The sequence below is a fragment of the Strongylocentrotus purpuratus genome, unplaced genomic scaffold (assembly GCF_000002235.5).
Source record: "Strongylocentrotus purpuratus isolate Spur 01 unplaced genomic scaffold, Spur_5.0 spur5_scaffold_11, whole genome shotgun sequence".
NCBI classification, from domain to species: domain Eukaryota; kingdom Metazoa; phylum Echinodermata; class Echinoidea; order Camarodonta; family Strongylocentrotidae; genus Strongylocentrotus; species Strongylocentrotus purpuratus.
Window position 1 is genome coordinate 6,581,061 of NW_022145596.1, and position 20,917 is coordinate 6,601,977.

General features: G+C 35.2%; 2 protein-coding genes across 2 annotated transcripts; both read right to left on the reverse strand.

The window, feature by feature from the left end:
* Window positions 1–2,590: 2,590 nt before the first annotated feature.
* LOC115918491 lies at window positions 2,591–9,931 on the reverse strand. The gene is made up of 8 exons (XM_030980484.1): window positions 9,855–9,931; window positions 9,320–9,489; window positions 8,756–9,025; window positions 8,188–8,340; window positions 7,526–7,693; window positions 6,866–6,979; window positions 5,796–5,892; window positions 2,591–4,771 (listed from the first exon to the last, which is right to left on the reverse strand). The coding sequence occupies exons 2-8, from the start codon at window positions 9,443–9,445 to the stop codon at window positions 4,761–4,763; spliced, it is 939 nt and encodes a 312-aa protein (XP_030836344.1). The 5' UTR covers window positions 9,446–9,489; window positions 9,855–9,931; the 3' UTR covers window positions 2,591–4,760.
* A 1,822-nt stretch (window positions 9,932–11,753) lies between these two features.
* LOC105441124 lies at window positions 11,754–17,283 on the reverse strand. Its single transcript, XM_030981259.1, has 7 exons — window positions 16,711–17,283; window positions 15,232–15,541; window positions 14,239–14,349; window positions 13,441–13,567; window positions 12,992–13,137; window positions 12,540–12,693; window positions 11,754–12,012 (listed from the first exon to the last, which is right to left on the reverse strand). Exons 1-7 carry the CDS (start codon window positions 16,753–16,755, stop codon window positions 11,754–11,756), a joined length of 1,152 nt encoding a protein of 383 aa, XP_030837119.1. The 5' UTR covers window positions 16,756–17,283.
* Window positions 17,284–20,917: the final 3,634 nt, after the last annotated feature.

Below are 20,917 nucleotides of genomic sequence, written 5' to 3' on the forward strand. Positions count from 1 at the left end.
GCCATTCCCCAAAATGTGATTACTTAACCTCTTTCCTCCATAGAGTCAACATCTTTTGATTCCAAATTGTATGAAAAACCGCGCTCATTAATGTAAGGAAAAATATTGCGATACATGCATATTTCAGTAATGGATGAGCAATAAATTAAAAAACTCTTGAAAAATGTAGAAAGATATTATGAACAAAATTAGGAAAATTTATACTGTATTTGAATTTCAATGTTCTAAGCTCTTTTGCTTTATTTTCAAATGTCGTCAATGCTCAACTGAAAACCTTAAGAGAAACGCCCTGTTTCCCCTCACTTCTTCACCCCACCCCCTTTTTTTTCTGGTTGAGAGACCATCGAAAAATCCCGGTATAGATCCCTCCAGGTTTGACCCAACCAGACCAGACAACTTGTCCTATCCGATAGCCAACCTGGCATGCTTTATGACGTCACAGGTGAGGGCGCCTGGGATTAGCGGGCAAACTGAAGAATTCCGGTACAGACGACCCACATGTCTTCCGATTTATATCGTCACAAAGAAGAAAGAGGTTAAGACTCTGAGCTGATGATGATGATGATGACCTTGCTAAAATAGGGATACACCTTTTTAGCAAGGCATTCTGCCGATAGTGTGAATATTTATATGCTGTCTGCTGAATGTCAATGTCAATGAAAATGGGTTATTTATTCATGAGCTTTTGCAAGATGAAGACTGTTGTGATGGCATTTTTGTTACCTATGACGTAAATTACAAAGGCTAATCCTTTCTTCGTAGTCTTTTTCAGCATCTTTCTTTCAATATGACCGTTACAGTAATTGTTTCATCTGACGTTTTCAGATAAAAATACAGAGCAAAATATTAGCATCATCAGACACAGGATGGAGTTCCTTGTATTGGTGCATCCTAGTAACTTTGTCAGCAAATACAAAGTGAAAATCAACAAATCAGCTAAACAAATTTCAGGTCGCATAATATACTGTTTATTACTCTTCTTTGTGTTTTTTGGTCATTCAAATTGATTAACCAGTTTTAATTAAATGTTTGAATGACGCCGACCTTTTTTATCTCTCTCTCTCTCTCTCTCTCTCGCTCTCCGGGCGAGAAAGTGTGGGACAAATACAAAGTGAGAATGGATCACAGTCTTCCACCTTAATTCGCGTTAGCTCCGCCCATTTATTTTGTACACGATCGGAAGTGTGGGAATCATCAATTACGCCTTTCTTTTACGAGATATTAGGTCCAAATTTCGTTTTTACTTTTAAAATCCTTTATATTATCGTGTCAAGCTTTAATTTTGTTAATTCTTCCATGCAATCTTAATTCGCTGTTTCTCATTTCGTTGTTTTAAAGGATTTACCCTATATGTTGTAATGGGTTTAAGAAGATACTTGGCAAATAGTTTTAAAATGAAAGAATTGCAAAGGACGATTATTTAGCAGCATGCAAATTGGTCTAAATCTTAATTTGGGGTGGATTAAAAAAATCAAAAAAATGCTAAACAGCTATAACATGCAATAATCTTTAATATTAGTAGTTTCTCGACGTTTAATCCTGTAAATTTTATGAGAAAAACAAAATATGCGTTTTTTTGTTTATACTCATATTTCATTCGTTTGTGGAAGTATGGGACAACACAACTGCCAACATTTTATTCAAAACAAGGAAATTCAGCTTGTACGATTCATAATCATGTGTGGAATGGTGATATAAATGTTTTGTAATGAAAATGTTGTGGCTTTTGGCCAGTAAGACGTTTATTCAACCCTAACCCTAACCATAACCCTAATGTACCTAACCCTAATCCTATGGCATATCACACAGCGATATATAATTATTACTAAAAAAGGAAGTGTGGGACGCCTACAGAAGATGGTTCTTTAACAAATTCTTATGACAAATATTGCAGGAAAATGGTTTAATGTTATTATTAAAACTTCTACTTATAGTTTAATCTCTGATATCTTATTATTTAAGCCCAAAAGGGTTCATTTCAAACATAGTCTGAAGAGGTGTAAAAATGAACCTGATACGAAAATGCGGGACGCCCTCTTTCGAAGAATTGTATCCAGGGGCCCGTTCCTCGAAACAGTCATAAGTCTAACTTCTTGACTTTCCCATTGAAACGTGTGTTAATTCTATATATTTTATATCACACGTTTGAATGGGATGGTCAAGAAGTTATACTTATGACGGTTTCGAGGAACCGGCCCCAGCTTGCTGAGTTAAGCACTACAATTACGACAACAACAACAACAACAACACCATTTAAATGCCCTTGCTATGCATGGTCATAATATTACATCACAAACAGGCATCCCTTTAGAGGAAATCGATCTGGTCCTCACTTTTGAATGGGTTTTTAAGTTTTTTTAATCAAACTTTCATCAATTCTTTCTCTGATTCGTTATTTCTTTATTTCTTCCTTCGATCATTTCATTTCATTTTTTTTTGCATTCATTTCACACACGGACATATATGTTTGGGCTGTACTGCCTATATGCATCATGAAATTTTCTGACCAAGGGACCTACATCACACACAAACATCCTCACAAACGCACACACCCACACACAACCAAAAGCCGTGCATCTGACACGCCAACTCTTGTGTATCACAGGTTTAAGGATTTATTAAACATATGCACTTTATATACCTTTGAGTACAGACAAACAATGTCAAAGTTACATGGGATAAAACTATACACAATCTCAAACATCAATGTAGTACAGAGTCAATGTGAAAAAACTTACACAATGACAAAACCCCTTAAATTGATGTCTAATTAATCCCTAGTATACAATTATGATAAATTTCAATATTCTATGTTTCATCTATAAGCTTATAGTTTCAACAATGTTATAATGCTTTTAGAATAAAATTGAACTATTACACTCTTAATTGCTTTCGTTATTGAGTCTACACATCATTAACCCAAAGAAACTTTGTTTTGTAATTTCTCCATGGTTTTCTCCATCATGTTTTTCTGATTTCAAATAAATATTCTGAATTTCAATTCTACTTCAAAATATAAATCTCATTTCACTCAGTCCAACTTAACTAAAAATTAAAGGTTTTGTTACCTACATCACATCATGCGTGACGGACCTGGGCGCTTTGCAAGTAGCCACCATTATTATTATTATGATCATGTATAATAATGTTATAACAAGCTGACCTAATATATAAAACTTTGGTAGACTAGTACCTCTAAATCTCGACCATTATTATAAACCTTCTTATTTCCTCTATATAACTGAGTTTCTTTCAATGTTTTACATTTTAAGAAAAAATGTACATTTTCATTGTTTACATTATGCTGTAAATCTTTTTCAATTCAGCCGCTGGCCGCGACGAAACAATAATAAAACATCCAATTAAATTGAAGAAGCTTTAACGCCACAGTATACCAGACCAGTACCCAGAAATAGCTTCATCTCAGTCCTGAACTACTCATATTGTTCTCATCAACTTTCCCAGGATGCAACATTCCGATCTCTTAGTGTGTTGCAATATATGCCCACTTGAATGATTACAGATATATCCGCTACTCTTTACAACGTACATACCACTAATATGTTACCATGTAACAAAATGAGTACCGTTATTTCTCATCCCAACATTCCTGTTTTCTGACAAAAAATCCTTAACATGTATAGGTAAATTTATTGAAATATATATTGTGGATCATTGTGTTAAAAGGCATATTTATCAAAGCTAACTCTTAACCATTGAACTATTGACCATTGGTCGCAAGCTTCCTGGTTCACTATCCCTCTAACTGTACTTATTTTCCCGTCCATGTTTACTGATATGGCATGTAATGGCAGCTTAGACTTCATTTGTCTTATTTATTACAGAAATGCAATATGCAAACTTGGTACACCTGTACTTGTGTACATCCCCGAAGCTTAAAAATTCACTATTATGTCAAAACATATTAACTTTTATCAATGTATATTGGTTCATAAATCAACAAATTATTAACTGTTTCATGTAGATAATTATGTTTCATATATTTAAAAACATTTTCCCCACAATTTGTCTGCAAATAGTTAAGATCCGCCCCTGTAAATCCTCCAGACCTTCATATTCCCTAGTAATGTCACGAGCTGAAAAAATAAACATAACAATACACAATCGGATGCAACTTATCATAGCAAGCTGCTCTTGCTCACGATAGCATGAGATGCAATACCAGCTGACAACCATTCAGATTATGCTGAAACTGTGCTTGAAGGCGATTTACTCAGCTCAAATCTATCAATCTTTTATACAGGATATAAACACATATACCTTGTCTTCATTTCAAGGTACTTTAAATAGCTATTGGTCACTGGTGACTTTAATAAATGAATGTCTTAGTTTTAGCACGATGAAGTGATTTTTTACATTATTAACATGTGCGTAACCAAATTTAGCACCATAAAAACGCTTTGTTTCCTATTTAACAGGGAGGACCTGATCCACGAGAGCATATTTCAACAGACATGTGATTTATATAAATGCAAACAAGGTCAACTCTATCAAAAGCCTTAGCCCAAAGAAAATTACATCAACTTGTGTTGGTGAAGGGTGATTTGAAATCTTTGCTAATTCATAAAAAAAAAAAATGGCTGCCTAAGTGGTACATGAACCCTTCTGTAACAAAAGAAATATAATAATGTGCTGAGAATCTGGAACTATTCTGTTTACTCTGGAGTGCTCTAGTAATCTCTGGTAGAAGACATCATGATGTGTAGGGAATGTAACATGTTGAACGATCCACCATACAGTCACCAAAGCCCTAAAGAGAGACAAAAACACACATATAAGTGACAGGTTATCCCATTAGAATGTATTCTGAAACAATTAGATTATCCCTCAACATTAACTATAAGGTTACCCAAGATTCCATTGAATCAGATTCTGGTATATATGTTATGCAAACTTAATTCAGCCTCTGATATGCAGTTGCTGTAAAAGGATCCTAAGATTTCATGAAACCATTGTAAACAGTAAGCATAATAAACTAGAAATATCAGTTAAGTTGATTTATATCCCACACCAGCGTATTGCATTATTGAGATTTATTGTTTCAACAAATATATACTATTTGATGTTTCCATGGCAACACACTTTCACATTTTCACATGCATTAGGCCAACATAATGTAAATGCCAATTTCAATTTGAATTGCAAAGAGAGACCAGAGGAAGGCGTTCCCTTGCAATTGCTTTCCTCCAATTAAATGAGTTTGGCATGATTTGATTTGTATGGTTGTTTAAAAGTCCTGACAAGCATATTCCAAATCATACATCAGGTTAAAAAAAATATCCAGTTAATCCCAGTTGAAATCCATTTGATCTCAACTAACTGATTCCAGTCAGTTAACTTTTTGTAGTTAGTTTCCTTATACAGTTGAAAATACCATTGGCTACTGATATATTCTACTGGTCTCAACTGGAAAACATTCAATGTAATTGGACTTGCTTCAAGTGGGACATTTTATTTTCACTTGAAAGCAACATAACAAACTGAAACAAGTTACATGTAGATCCAATAGGAAACCGGATGTTAGTTGAATTAGTTTAGCACCATTTGGGGATAGTTGTTCCAACTGGTACTTTTACTGGTTTCCACTGGTATTTGTATACTGGTCGTTACTAGTATCATGAAATATTGTTTGACATCTTAACTAGAATAAACTGGAATCCACTGGTGCTATAACTGGCCAGTTGAAACCATTAAAAACATGTTAACATTTTAATTGGTATCAACTGGTTTCCACTATTTTTAAGACTTGGGATATATTAAGACAATAATCTTACCATCTCTCAGGCCCATGTTGCGAGCCTTGTCATAGAACTGTTGCCTTGACATTTTCTGCCTTGTAGTTGCCATTATTAGGGGGTAAGCTTCATCAGTCTGAACAAAATAAATACATTAATTGGTTTAATCAACAGTCAAACCAAAATGTCTGAATAATATGCAATTCTTGTCACTTCCCTTAAAGGTACTATGTCCCATTTGCAGGCCAAAAAAATGAAAAAGTTAAATTCCAACTGCATTTAAAAGATATTACTAATTTAGAACTTCCCTAAAAAAGGTGGGGCTTGAAAATGTCTTCAAGTGGGAAAATAACGACTATTAGTTGTCAAAACGACTTTAGGGCTATAGAGCCCAAAAGTAATAGTCTTGATTTTCAGACAATTGTACCGAATGGTCATACGCTTTATGCTGCGCAAAGATTCAATCAATTTAATCTTGGCCATCACAAGAAGTGGGTTATTGATGTAGACAAATGCTCATGTACCCTTTACAACTCTTTTCATGTATGTTATTACCAAAGAAGAAAAAAGCCAGTCAGTCACTCAATAGTGTCTGACAGTGAAGTCTAGCAAGTAAACAGGTTTCCTTGCATAATTTGAATATGAGGACACTGCTAACGTTTACATTTCACAGATAGGACATACATGACATATTCATAATTCCTGCAAAGTTCTACAGAATTTGAGGTTGGCTGCAAAAGGAACATAGTACCTTTAAACCTCATGAAACTTTTTTAAAGGTCATTTGACAAGGACACAAAGTAAACACATCTTAATATCAAAGATAAACCATGTAGTGTAAATATTCAGATGTTATATCCTTTGAAATATCAGTTAAACAAAATTATTTTTTACTATATTTACTCCCCAAAACGAGAGATAAGACAATATGCCTACATTATAACGAAATTCTCTTAATTCTTCCTAATAACACTTCCAGTTGACATGACATAATATTCCATAACATGCTAATGATACATTAGCAAACAGCTAACTGGCCAATATTTCATACATTATGAATTATTCATTTACTTGTGCTAAATACTTTTGGAAATAACTACAATACTCACTATGTCCCTGAATTTTGGATTTTTTGTTTTGAAGCATGTTCTGTTGAGCACAGCACGGACAGTTCTTTCCATATCCTCAAGTTCAGAACTAGTCAGTCTAAAGCGAGATCTTGGCTGGTAAAAGCAATATTGAATAGTACAGTCAAGGCAAAGAAAATATAAATAATCACAAGAATGTCTTCAAGGAAGCATAGAATATTGCATCTGTGATAAACAGTGCAGACTTACAAACCACTAGCCACCTAACCAAGTCTAATATTACATTATCACTTAATAAACTTGCAAATGGGACAAAATGAAGAGAAGAAAACTAAAAATATTGCTAATGGTGATTAATACCCCAAATATGGCAACCATGTTTCTGCCATATTGCTCCAAACTTTGGAAGCAGTAAACAACTTTTTGTTCTTCAAATCAGCCATTACCATAGTCAATCATATTTATACCTGAAAGTCAACTTGAAGGCTCGAACAGTGTAAAAGTAGTCTGCTTCAGAAATGTTGCAGTGGACTGACAACTGCCCACACCCTGATTATTCAAACTTTGTTGGGAAGGGTTATAAAAACTCATTCCCCCCAAAACAAAATTAAAAACCAAAAAATATTAAAAACAAAATGCTGTTTTTGAATTTAGAAAGTTTGGGGTTAGCAGTTTACAAACCTTTCTGGTTTTATTTTGTAAGTGTTGGGTCAGGGGGGCTTGTTGTGACTGCACATTCTCTGCTGCCTCTGTATTGGGTGATTCCACACTCTCCGTTGCCTCTGTATTGTGCTGGGGTGATTGCCTCAAATTGTGCTGTTGTTGCTGATCGGCATAGTGCTGGACTTCCTGTTATGCACATACATTAAAAATTTTAAAAAAATAATAATTTAGGCCAAATCTATCACAACAAAGGTGCTTTCAGTTTGCATTCAACAGACAAGTTCCCTAATGTTTTGAATTCATGTATTTTCTTTCTCTGCAAGTAGAGTACATGGTATACTTGTAGTCAAATTTGGGAGATATGCAATTAGCATGAATATGTCAGCTGTTGCAATGTTTGACGATCCCCAACAAGCTTTTCAGTACATAGGGAGACATTTTTCATCAGGAGATCATGCATAAAGTATGTATACACTACTACAATTGGCCTTTGTTCATGAAAATTTGATAAGCAAATTCACATTGAACTCAATCAAACTCAAAGTTCGTCTTGGTATATAAATAATAGTGCACACAGAGCACTTTGTGGCAATCGACAAGCGAAATCACTGAGATCTTAATTAAGAAGGAATCAGCCATATTTTTAATGTAAGGAACATGGGTAATAAACAAATTATTACCTCTCCAACAAGCATGTCCCAGACTCGGTCTCTACATTCGATGTTCTGTGAGGTCTTATACCTCGCAGCATAGTAGTGATCAGCAGTTTCTATAGAATGGCACATGAAACTAGCGATTCTTTGCCGCTCCTCATTTGATAATTCATCTCGTGCCTGTAACAGAACACAAAACATCGTAGGGAATGAATGAAATGCTGTGAGAAGAATTAGGCATTAATCCACATGCATCTAGTATCAGTATGTGTTTCGGGGGCATAAACTTGATCAGAGACTTCAGTACACATTAAAAGAGGTGAAATGAGCTCTTTTCATTAGAAAAAACTAAAATCTGCCCCAATTAGAGCCTATACATGGAGGCGAATGCTTAATATTAAAAGTCAAGATCTAACAAGTTCATAAATTTATAAGCTCTGGTCGTTTTTCATTATGGTTGCATGGGACAAGCAAGAATAACTGGGTACATAAAATGAATTATCCTAAACTCCATACAAAATTACTGATAAAAATGAGAGGGATACAAAAAGAGAAACATTCTTTTAAAAGAAGTATAACAACGTCTTTAACTTACTGCTGTCACCACTGTCTTCCTGATAGCCCTTGATGAGATTTTGCCTGGCAGGCCAAAGTCCTTCCAAGACTCATTGAGTGCAGTACTGGGCTTGTTTACTCCCTTTCCCTTAGATGACAGGAAGAATGGTGCCTGCATGTTTACCACTGACTGAGAACCACCGGGAGAGAGATGCCTCACTTCATCGTACATTGTGAAATATTTCCACTGATCCTCTCGAATGATCACTTGTGCTTTGCCATAAACACGAGCTGTCTTGTGAACACCAACCTGCAGAAAAGTAGACTCTTCATTGAAATACCACCATAAACAATTTTGAATAAAATCTGGCTTTATAAACGTGTATCCTACAGTTTAATTTATCTTGGGTTTATTGCAAGTTTAGATACTTCATTGATTCTGCCATAATTTCTTTCAACTCCTAGTATCTCTATGAATTAAGTAGCTTTTTCAGATCTACAAATACACATCTAATTGAAGGTAAAAAAGTACTAAAGAAGTAACATTTTTAAGGCATACCGGTAACTTCCTTTTCTTCTTTGAAGAATTAAGTTTTTCTCTTACCTTAATGACCCTTTTACCAGAGCAATTAGTAGCATTTGCTACTTCTTCACCAGTCATATTCGTAAGCACACAGCTCCTCGGAGCACCACTCAACATTGCCATCAACAGCAAGAAGTCTCGCAACATCTTTATTTGGTCCCATCTTGGTTCTTCTCCAGCTGCAAATCTTTCTGAAAATACGAATATAGTAATAAAAGCAATCTTTAATAAATGTTAAAGAATGTTTCAGTCAGTTCCTGCAATAAAACCACACATAGCAATAGATCAGATATTATTTCAATCTATCTGTGCATGTACATGTATAAGCCTGTTAAAGAGCATTCCACCTCAGACTCCCTCTAAACTACATGTTAATTTGATATTTACACATACTTGGTAAACTTTCTTTATGTTGGATTAGATAAAATCATTTAAGTTCCACATTAGTATCCCTATCACCACACTTGAGATATTGTGATATGCAATTCATTCTCATTGTCTGTTATTAAATTCCTTTAGTCGCATGCAATTAAAAAAAAAAGAAGAATGATCAAACCTTCAAAGCTATCCGCGTGATGCTTCAATTCCGTATAGAACTTCCTCAGATGCTCTCTAGGAATAATCAACTCTGTAAATAGAAAATATAAGACTAATTGAACATATGTCATATGCAGGTAATACAGGAGTGTCATTTATCCATCTCAATAGTTCATACATGGTTATATCATGAAGGAATGGTGATAGCAAATTGTATTTGAAGTGGAATATTACACATGTATATTGCTCGTCTCAATTTATATTTTGATTATTTGTGTCTACATATTTCCTATTTCTTTGTAAACGTTAGCGTATTTCAAGTGTGCAGGTTCATTATGGAACTTTCTTCTATAAAATATATTTCAAACGTTTTGTGTTGTCAGCATGAACATAAAATTGCTGTTACCATGGTAATATTCAACATATCACTAGTATAGTGGATACTCAAATACAGAATAGATTTTTTTTTTTTGTATATTGAATATTTGGAAAAGAGGGATATAAGTACAAGTACTTGTTTCACAAAAAAGTTGATTTGTTACTATCTTTTAGCTATTCATTTTTTATCATCTTGGTATTAATTTACCAAAATAATCCTTCCTGACTTTTTTCACCATGAATATATCGAACCTAATCTCACTTATTTGATACAGAGGTTCAAGGAAGGAATGAAGGAAGGAACTAAGTTCAATGCAGTCTTTAAAATGGTGAGATGCAGTATTTTAGTACTAACACACTTTAATACCGACAGTCAAGAGAAAAACTAAAAGAATGAGGAATATTAAAGAGTCTCACATGTATGACAGCTAAGGTGATGGAAATGAGTAAATACTGCAGCTAACTATTTTGTGACATGAAAAGAAGCACTCATGCAAAGAAATGAAAAATTGAAACACACACACACAAAAAAAGAATTTTTTTTAGTTTATATGTTAAACATAAACTGAAATCAACCATTTCCACAAAATGGGGGGAATTGGAAGAACGGAATAAAAAACAAAAACAAAATAACTTTTAACAAGAAGTCCGTGGACCATTTGTTAATTTGAGGAGATGAAATTAGGGGTCTGCCATGCCCTGACTTTTTTTTTGGGGGGGGGGGGGAGGGGAGTTACTGTACCCCATGATAACAAGGGGGGTATTTATGGCCCCATGGACAATTTATTTCCAGATTATTATTATATATATATATTTTTTTTGGTGGGGGGGAGGGGGGTCCTCCATGCCCCCATTGTCAGATGGGTAACCCTTTTTAACAACTTAAGATCCCTGTCCATTTAGGCTAAAATCCAGTAAAAGCAATTATGAAAATGAATTTGGAAATGTCAAATTATGTACATTGAAGCATTTCGGGGAGGGGGGGGGGGGAGGGGCTGTCAAATGGGAACCCCATTTTAACAATGTAATACTTCCTTTCCTAATGATGGTTCTTGTCATATTTGGCTAAAATACAGCAAAAGGTTTTTTAGAAGAAAATTTTGACCCTGGGACACATAGGGGGAAAGGGGCTGCCCCCAATCCCCCGGCAAATGGGTACTTCATTGTAACCAACTTAGGTCCGCCTTGCCTAAGGATGATCCCCATTAAGTTTGGTTTAAATGTGACCATACGTTTTTGAGAAGTCGAAAATGTAGAAGTTTACCGGGACGACAAAGATGGACTGACGGTGATCGAGCGCGATCACAATTATTCAGGTGAGCATTTTGCTCAGGTGAGAAAATTCAACAAAATGAAACAAACAATTGTCAAGACATGTTAACATTTCCAAAGAACTGGCAAGAAGCAAAAATATGACATGAGCTTTTAAAAGCATTCAACAAATTCAAAAAAAAATTGCAAATAAATTTTAACCTTAAAAAAGAACTGGAAAGAAACAAACAAATGCAACGATTTAAAAACACATGAGATTAATTGGAAATCAACGAATTTCATTTAATGCCCTCAAGCAACCTTGAATAGTGTCTTTTAATTCCGCCTCTCTTTCCTTGATTCCAAGAGCAGTGTTCTTTGTAAGCTGAATCAGAAGTCCTTCCATTCGCTGGATTTCTCTTGGAGAAATTTTAAGTTGTTCTGCATCAGAATATTCTACTTTCAGCATCGCGATAAACTTGGAAAAGCTGGACAAATACTTGCTGACTGTTTTCGGTCTGAACTCTGCCTTCAGCTCTTCAAAAACCCTGGGATTATGGTAAAATTATTTGAAGGTTGGAGTTTTACTTTTGCCTGTATTCTCTTTAAAAAAAAATTACTTCTAGCAAAACAAATTCTAATACATTTAAAGAAACAATAGCAGAGGTGGATTTGATATCAAAAGCAGACAGTGAGATGTTCATTGATTGATCAAGGTGATAGGAAAACAGCAAGCTCCTCGATCTACCACTTTAATACCACATGTAGTCATTGAAAATTCTGCACTATTTCAAGTGCAAATATCCAAAGAGAGAAATGGGGTAAGTTAAACTTAGAGTCATTAAAATTTATATTTTGGGTTCATTTAATTTTGAATAACGATTTTCAGAGTAAGTTTAAACCACACAATAATCTTTTAAGTAATGTACTCACATATTCTATTAACTCTATGTCAAGTGCCAGGCAAGTTATTTTTAATAGCAACATTAGCTGGCAGTATTATTTTCTCTCAATGTTGTTGCAATGTTCAGCTGATGTACACATATTTAAACAATTCATTTAGGGGGAAAGTTACCTGTATATTGAGTCCTTATCGTTGAACAAGACATTGAGGCCACCTGCCATTTCAGACATCTTCCTCAGCTGTGTTACATGTTGTTCACTTGTTTTGTCCTTACAGCAAAACTTTGCAAACTTATGGAATCTGTCGAAAATGTCTGTCTGTGTGGCTTTAAAAGTGAAGGTAAAATGTAAACATAATACTCATTAATTGTTGACTCCAAGCATCAAGATGGAAAATAATATTAAATCAATAAGCAAATTACCAAAGACATCCTTGTTGATGTGAGGGAAGGTAACACAACATAAGACCAATGGACTTAACAGAATAGACACAATTATTTTGCGACATCTCAACTTGATTTATTGACTTAAAACTATACATGTAGTACATGACTTTTATATGAAATCAGTGGTGACATTACAAACACTAGTAGACTTCAAAAGATTGTAAATAGAGTATTATACCTTTCTTTCCTCCAGCATCTAGCCGAGTACCCTTGTGCTTTCGTTTAAGATGATCTGTGAGCTTTGTGAGGCCCTTTGCCTGACACAGTGGGCAGTCCTTGCCATATCTCTTCTTTCCCCTTGAAGACTGTCTTTGAATAGGGACTCTAAATAAAGAAAATATCAAACATATAAATATAAACAACATCTCCCACTTCAATACAGAAAGTTAAAAACAATAAATGATCTCAAAGTTTGCAAACTCTTTTCTGTTCGATGTTTAATCATTTTATAATATAGGATGAACAACGAAAATACTACAAAGAAGTGTTATAATGAACTCAATGTTTATAATCAATAGCAAATCTTATTCTTATTCTTATTCAACAAAATATTTTTCCAATGTTGCAGAGATATCTTGTAATGTACAAACCATGTTAATCATGATATACTTAATGATACATGCTTACTTTTTCCTGGCTTGGTATATGAAGCCCCATATTTCCTCTTCATTTAGGTTTTTGTGTTTTCTTCGGAGATGCTTTGCAAGCATTGCTGTTGGTGAGTTACATACTGGACACTGTCGTTCAATTCGACCTAGTGTGAATAACATGAAATATAACAACAAATGTTTCATACCTACACACATACGTACGTATATATTCAAATTGTAGAGGTCAACCTCTTGGATATATACTGTAAAAGTTTTTTTTACAATGAGTTGCATCACATTCTTGCTTGAAATTCCAACGTTTATTATTTTAGAGACAAATCTTTGGCTCGATCTCCAAGCCTTTATCAAGCCGAATGACAACAATAAATCATCATTATTGTCTTCATTCGCCTTGAAAAAGGCTTGGAGAGTGAGCCCAAAATGTCTTTAAAATGATAAACATTGGAAATTGAAGCATGAATGTGATATAGTTTGTTTCTTTACAAATCATATTATATTATTTGAGATTAAAAAGTATGTGGCATCCTTCCTAGGAGGAAACAAAATAATTTTACACTGCCATAAATGTTAAATCATTTTTTATCCCTATAAGTGTTTCCTTCTTAAAGAATCTTTGATAATACATGTGAATAAAGAGCATTTCTTGAAATAATTATTTGCACAGGGCCTAAAACACACCAATATTTATAATACAACTTTATTTGAAGTGTTCCAAAGGAACTTCTCAAAATCATAGCCGTTTTGATTTTTGATTTTTGTAACTGTTTGGAATATAAAAACCTTTTGCATGAAAATAATGATTGGTTATATTTACCAGATTTCTTTTGATGTTCTTTAATTTCTTCATCTTCATCTTCATCTTCAGTTTCATCTTCATCTTCAGTATCATCTTTGCTCAAGCTTGGCTCTCCACGTTTAGAAGATTCTAGAATGGAATGATAACAAGTAATCTCACTTTCATCAACCTACTGCTCTTCAGACAGAAAAAACATTTCTTTTCATCTTGAACTGTTCAATACAATATGATATAGCATAGCATATCATATAACAAGGATATAGAATTTGTATTGAACAGTTCAAAACTATAAATTGAGATCTTCAGTTATCTGTTTCACAGTCATTATAGTTTACAGCTTTGTTGTTTCTGAACTGCCATGTGATAGCTCATGATAACCTCCTTAAATTTCCTCATGTCCCCTTCTCATTTTCCTTCAGACATATAACTACAGTCCATCACACAAGTGTGTGTGCTTGCCATGTCCTGATTCAGGGACATTAATCCTTGGGGAGGGGGAGAAGTTGGTCCATGATGATAACAAGGAGGGGGAGGGGGAGGTACACTGTACTTGTCCCTTAAATATGTCAAAAATGTATAAATACTACTACATATTGGGATGGGGTCCTCCATGCCCACTTGTCAACAGAGTATCAACTTATAACAATTTGAGAGTATCTATTATGCCCTCTTTTTACATGGATACTATCGTTTTAACTGTTTAGATTACACTTGCCCAAGGATGATCTCTGTTAAGTTGGGATGAAATATAGTAATGAATTTTTGAGAAGAACAAAGTAAACAAAATATGAAAATGATTATTCATGCAAGTGTTCTTGGACAGGAAAACTATATTTGTACACAATCATCACTGTGTTACCATTGGCTCTCCTGACAAAATAAAACAGAAACAAATAAAGAAAAATCACTACTCAACGATCAATACTTTATATAATTATTTATATTAAAGACAGTGAAATAACAATGAATAAAATAATTATAATATACCATTATGCTACCAGTACAACTGACCTGTTATGGTTTCTTCATTCTTTTCTCCTTCCTCAGTCTCTGATCCCCCTTCCTTGTCACCACCCTCTGTTCCTCCTTCCTCTTCATTCTCATCTGTTCCTTCCATTTCATCATCCTCTGTTCCTTCCTCTTCTTCATCATCGTCTAGTTCCATTTCATCATCCTCTTCTTGCTCATCATTCTCATCTCTTTTTCGAAATTTTCTTGCCAGTTCTTTAAGAGAGCCTCCTTTTTTCAAATGAGGGTAGTATACATGGGGAGGGATGTTGAAGGCTAGCATTCTGGCAATATGGTGTGCATTGGCTTGCATCTGTGAAAAGGACAAAATCATCAATTACTTTCCTTGCCTGTGTTTACTGCTTGTTGTTAATGTATTTGTGCTACTCCATTCTAAATGCCTCTTTACTGTTTAAGTTGGAATTTTAGTGTGAAAATGTTAATGTGACTTATTTCACCTATAATGATATCTAATTTCACCAATAATTTCAATGACTTAAATCTACATGTTTACAGGAATTAGTTAATGGCAAATCCAGCAAAAAAAAAAAAGGAGATGGAGAGATGAGCTGTTGAATTCACTTCTCCAAACATCTGAAGCACTCTCTATGGAACTTTGTAATTTCATCAATCATATTTTTCATCCAATCTTTACTTATAAATATTTTCACAGAGTGTCTTATCTACTGTCCCTAGCTAGAGCCTAGACTCTGTCTAACCCGAAGCCGTCTACTGATACTTGATTAATACTTAAAAATTAAGCACATATTTCAATCATACTGTATCATCAAAAAGGTCATAGATCTAGACTAGATCTAGGCTAAATTATGCTTAGTAGATACGGTTTTCTGACTTTACGTGAAAGAGTTGTTGATTTACTCCGAAGTTAATTGAAAACAAAACAAACCAAAACCTGGGAACACTTTGAAAAATATTACATTTTTATCATAAATCATGGTGTCATTTTAAGTAGATCTAGGTCTAGACCTTTAAGTCTAACTAAGAACTCTATACCTCTAGATCTACAGTAGATTTCTACTTCCAAAGTACTAGATGTTTAGTCTATAATCTAGACCAGATTAGTTATTTCTTAAACCTAAAAAGGACGATCAATAATTCTAGATTTGGACTAGACAAAAATGTCCGTCTGGTATGGGATGTTTTAAAAGAATAAAATTGACATTTTTCCACAGTCATTAAAGCCAGACGTAGGTCGAGATGTAATTTCAGCGGAAGTTTTGGGGGTACCGTAACTCCATGAAGCTCCAACACCGCCGCCGCGGCGCCGGTGTTGGAGCTTCCTGGAGTTAGGGGTATGGTACCGCTGATCTGTAACTAGACGACTAGCCGCTATACCGGTGGTAATTAATGCGTGCTAATTACGAGTAGTCTACGTAGAGTCCCTGTTAACTAGTTTTTAGAAATTATTTTTCACGGTTAGAGTTCACTATTAGTTTAACGTGAGATATGCGGTGTACTTACCGTAGAATCTATAGAAAAGTCCATGTCATCGCTCGATTCTTCCATCTTATTGCTTTGTTTTTGTGTCGCTAATTACTCCTAGTATTAATTAGCTAATTAATGTAGAGTGTATGGGGCGCCGGTGTCCACATGCGTGCCTGTATATTAAACTTTATAAAGGCCCTTTTGAGGTAGTCTCCCGGAAAAATTATGGTTTTTAGTTGATTTTAGCACTTAGTTGTTGTTTTTGTCTTGATCGTCATTCCCTGTGACGACAACCAAGAAACCACAAATGTAAATACAATTTTAAATGATAAATTGTGTTTTTTGTGCAAATACAATACATTCCAGCTTTCCATAATCAAAAGACTGGTGACTATCATTTCTATGGAAGTTGCCCCAAACTTCTAGGAAGTGTGGGCCTTTTGGTCCACACTTCCGTAATTTTGAGAGGTAGTATGGACCAGTACATAAACGAATGGCGATGTCCCACACTTCGCTGAATGGGACCACACTTCTGTCCCATACTTCACTCACTCTGTCCCATACTACCAAATCTCTCTCTCTCTCTCTCTCTCTCTCTCTCTCTCTCTCTCTCTCATTTCTAACACTGTCTATCAAGCAACTCCTAAGCCGCAACTTTAAAACGGAAAGTAGTAATTGCCGAGGGGATTCCGGGTGCAATTAAAAAGTGCATTGAAGACCGTTATAGTGCTGACAGCAGACGGAGTATCGTCTGGAAGTTGAATACGATTTCGAAAGCCAGGAGGCGTTCCTGTTTTGCCATGGTAACGCCTCAAAGTACACTCCCCTCGCGGTTTAGATACTTTGAGAGTTCTTTAAGTTCAAGGTCAGGGATATCAGAGGCTCGAACACCCCCATATTTTAACCAAAGAGTTTTTTTTCCAAAAGTCATTTCCAGGAATATGATAGTCCATGTTGCTTCAACATGCCCCTACCCCCTCCCCGACTCAATCGGTTGGAGGGGAATTGATGGTAAATATGAATAATTTTCCCGAAATAATAAAGTCTCTTCTTTACTTTTTTTCAACTCAAAAGAGCTGCCCATTCGCCGTGAATCTGCTGCCGTAATGGTGCATCAATACCCAATTCTCTCTATAGTCTAAAGACAGATGATAGTCTTTTTTGTTTTTTTACTAGTAAAAGAAGAATAGTAAAACAGAAAATAAGACTTTGGATATTATCCTGCAAGTAATTTGGCAAATGAGATTCGTATTCCTGCACAAATTATTACTGGAATAATGGATGCGTACTTCATCAAGCGCTAAAACAAACCCTAAAAACTTGTGACCTTTGCTCATGCACATGTGACTAAATCTGTGACCTTTCATCTCTGTCAAATGAGTAAATGAACTAACTGGATCATAATACTGCAGAATACCAGTGTCTTGCGACTGAGTAACTGATTAGTCATTAGTGTACCTTCCAATGATCATAATTGATTTAGTCCCACAGTGTACTGTAGGTCGTTGACATCTAGCGGTCGAACTTACTGCGTAATGGCTGCCTAATGTTGTGATGTCAATCGAACTTTACATTTAATTAAAGTGCTCGTCGATTTCACTGGAAAGAAAAACGATTTATTAAACTTATTAAGGAGAAAGCAACACAAATTGGCGGAGAAACAAGTATAAGATGTCAGGATATTGGTGGTCAAAGACATCAGCATTTTGCACATTACGTAATATTAAATCTGTGACCACGATGTGGATGGTATGGATTCCTTTACTTTTGAAGTATCGGCTCATGTATCAGCTTTTTAACGTTCCTTTGTTTGTAAGTCCAGGATATTGAAGAATTTAAAATATTGTTATGATATTAATTATAATTACATTAATATCGTACGCACGTCGATATAGTGAATTGAAGGTATGCAGCTAAGAACATATTATCCATTCCATACAAAATGAGGTAAAAATATGCGTCGATGCACTCGTTTAATTTTTGTGTGAACTATATGAAGGTTTAATTAGAATTTAATACTACTGCATTAGGGTAATCTGAATATATATTCAATATCTTTGAAATAAACCTTTTGAACAAGAACTTACTGAAACGATGTTTGAGTGACTGAATGACAAAGAAAGAAAATCCTTATAAGCCAGTACCTTGTCCATTAATTAAAATATGTATCAATTACGTCATTCATTTACCATAACTTTTTCCTTCTTTTGAAAATAGATATGTAACTTTCGTGATTATACAAGAGATATTTCTTGTACATGTATAAACTTCCTTACGCTACAATGACTTTCAGTTTAGATCAAGGTGTATTGCGTTGACGTGTGCGGTAGAGGACCACCAACTTCATTTTGCTTTCTCGACTAATAAACAGCGATGATGTTCACTGTTATCGTTATGATAAACATACATTTTCTTCCTATTTGGAAAAGCGATAGGCATCTTGTCTTCGTGTCATTGTCCTCTCCTTTCATCTTCTGCTGTCTCTCCTGTCTGCCTGTCTATCTGTCACTCTATATATTTAATTCTTTCTCTCTCTCTCTCTCTCTCTCTCTCTCTCACTCTGTGTCCGCATCCTTTCCCTTTTCCTTCCTCTGTCTTATCTCTCTATAATTTATCTATTTTGTTTCTTTCTTTCTTCCCCTCTCTCAATCACTCTCTCTCCCTCTCTCTCTCTCTCTCTCTCTCTCTCTCTCTCTCTCTCTCTCCCTCCTCCTATCTCTCTATCTCTCCCTCTCCCTCTCTCTATCTCTCTCGTTTTCTCTCTCTCTCTTTCTCTGTCTTCATTTATTCATTCATTTCGCTTTCTTTGTCTTTCTTTCTCTTAAAGATTTGTTTTTGATCTCAATTTCTCTCCTCCACTTTACTCATTTCTTTGCTCAGTATTTTTATATGACCAATATATTATGTCCGACTTTATATTTTGTGTGGAGTGCTACAGAAAAAATGTTTATGTAGAAACGTAGATGAGAGAGAGGGAAAGAGAGGGAGAGGAAGAGAGAGAGAAAGAGAGAGAGGAAGAGAGAGAGAGAGAGAGAGAGAGAGAGAACGAGAGAGAGAAAGCAACATAGAGGAGAAATGCATTGGGACATAGAGACAGAGAATATGCACAAGAACTAGATGAAATTAAAAATTATATTCATCATCTTTTCATGCCATAATGCATACATCATACACGTTTCTTTCTTCATTCCTCTCTTTTCATTACTTTGTTATTTTCTAACACACGAAGTCCGTAGTTCGCTTTTTACTACTTTCATTATTAAACTAGAAAAAACTTTTCGATATACTTGAACACATCCTTTGTTTTGAAAATGCCTCTCGTTAAACAAAGACCATCCCCCCTTATCGCTGCGATATCCACGAGATAAACTGAATATTTTAGGACCAACCTTTGCAGGTTCGAAAATTCTTTTGTTACCTTTGAAAGAGCATATCTCGACCCATTCGATCGTGCTGATGAAGAGAAAAGGCGGCAATGTCATTTGCTAAATTGATACCCACTCCCCTCTCGTCTGCTCATAACAGACCGAGTGGCCCTACCTATAAAGCTTTCACTTTGTGAGAAAATCTGCGTCTTTTCGAGATCAACTTTTGCTGATTAATTGAGAAGAGTGGTATCACATGAGGTTAAAGAGCGGGGCTTAGGGGAGGACGATTTCGTGGAAGGTCTCGACGCCGATGTCAAGCCAACTCGACGGCGGTAAGCCGCCTCTCGCCTGGGTGTTGCGAGACATCATCTAGATGGAATCTGCTCTAAACCACACATAAAGCCAAGAAGTGAAAGTTTTCTTTCCACTGTCAGGTCCAATCAAAGTTTATGTCCGAATGCGTTAGATACGAGTGCTTTTGAACATTTAATGTCACAAACCCCGCTTAATGTTACATTTTGGACGTTTCGAAATCTTGTTTGATTCAAGGTTATGGGCCTCGTTATAGGGGGTCGTTATCTATGTTATTTGGAAAGACTTTGGATTACTTTCTAGCTTTTGTATTCCCAAGTCTTAAACGGGAATTTGCCAATTTGATAACTTTTCTAAGAAAATACATTGGGTCTAGGCCTAATATAGATCAACAAATTACAGTGCAAAAATTACTTTCGACAATCTCGCATTGAATACCAACTTGGTTTTTGTTTCTCTTATATATTCTCAAACATTTGTCGTTTTAGTATATTGAAAGCATATAAACACTTAATGCACTAGAACAATAAAAGAAAAGGGGTCAGCTATTTAGATTGCGTATG

Coding starts and splice junctions, on each gene's coding strand:
- LOC115918491 (XM_030980484.1), bottom strand. CDS start 9,445: ATGTTGCGAGACTTCTTGCTGTTGATGGCAATGTTGAGTGGTGCTCCG. Junction 8,341..8,755: donor GGAAGACAGTGGTGACAGCA/GTAAGTTAAAGA, acceptor GTTCTGTTACAG/GCACGAGATGAATTATCAAA. Junction 7,694..8,187: donor GGGACATGCTTGTTGGAGAG/GTAATAATTTGT, acceptor TGTGCATAACAG/GAAGTCCAGCACTATGCCGA.
- LOC105441124 (XM_030981259.1), bottom strand. CDS start 16,755: ATGGAAGAATCGAGCGATGACATGGACTTTTCTATAGATTCTACG. Junction 13,138..13,440: donor ATATACCAAGCCAGGAAAAA/GTAAGCATGTAT, acceptor TTCTTTATTTAG/AGTCCCTATTCAAAGACAGT. Junction 12,013..12,539: donor GATAAGGACTCAATATACAG/GTAACTTTCCCC, acceptor CCATAATCCCAG/GGTTTTTGAAGAGCTGAAGG.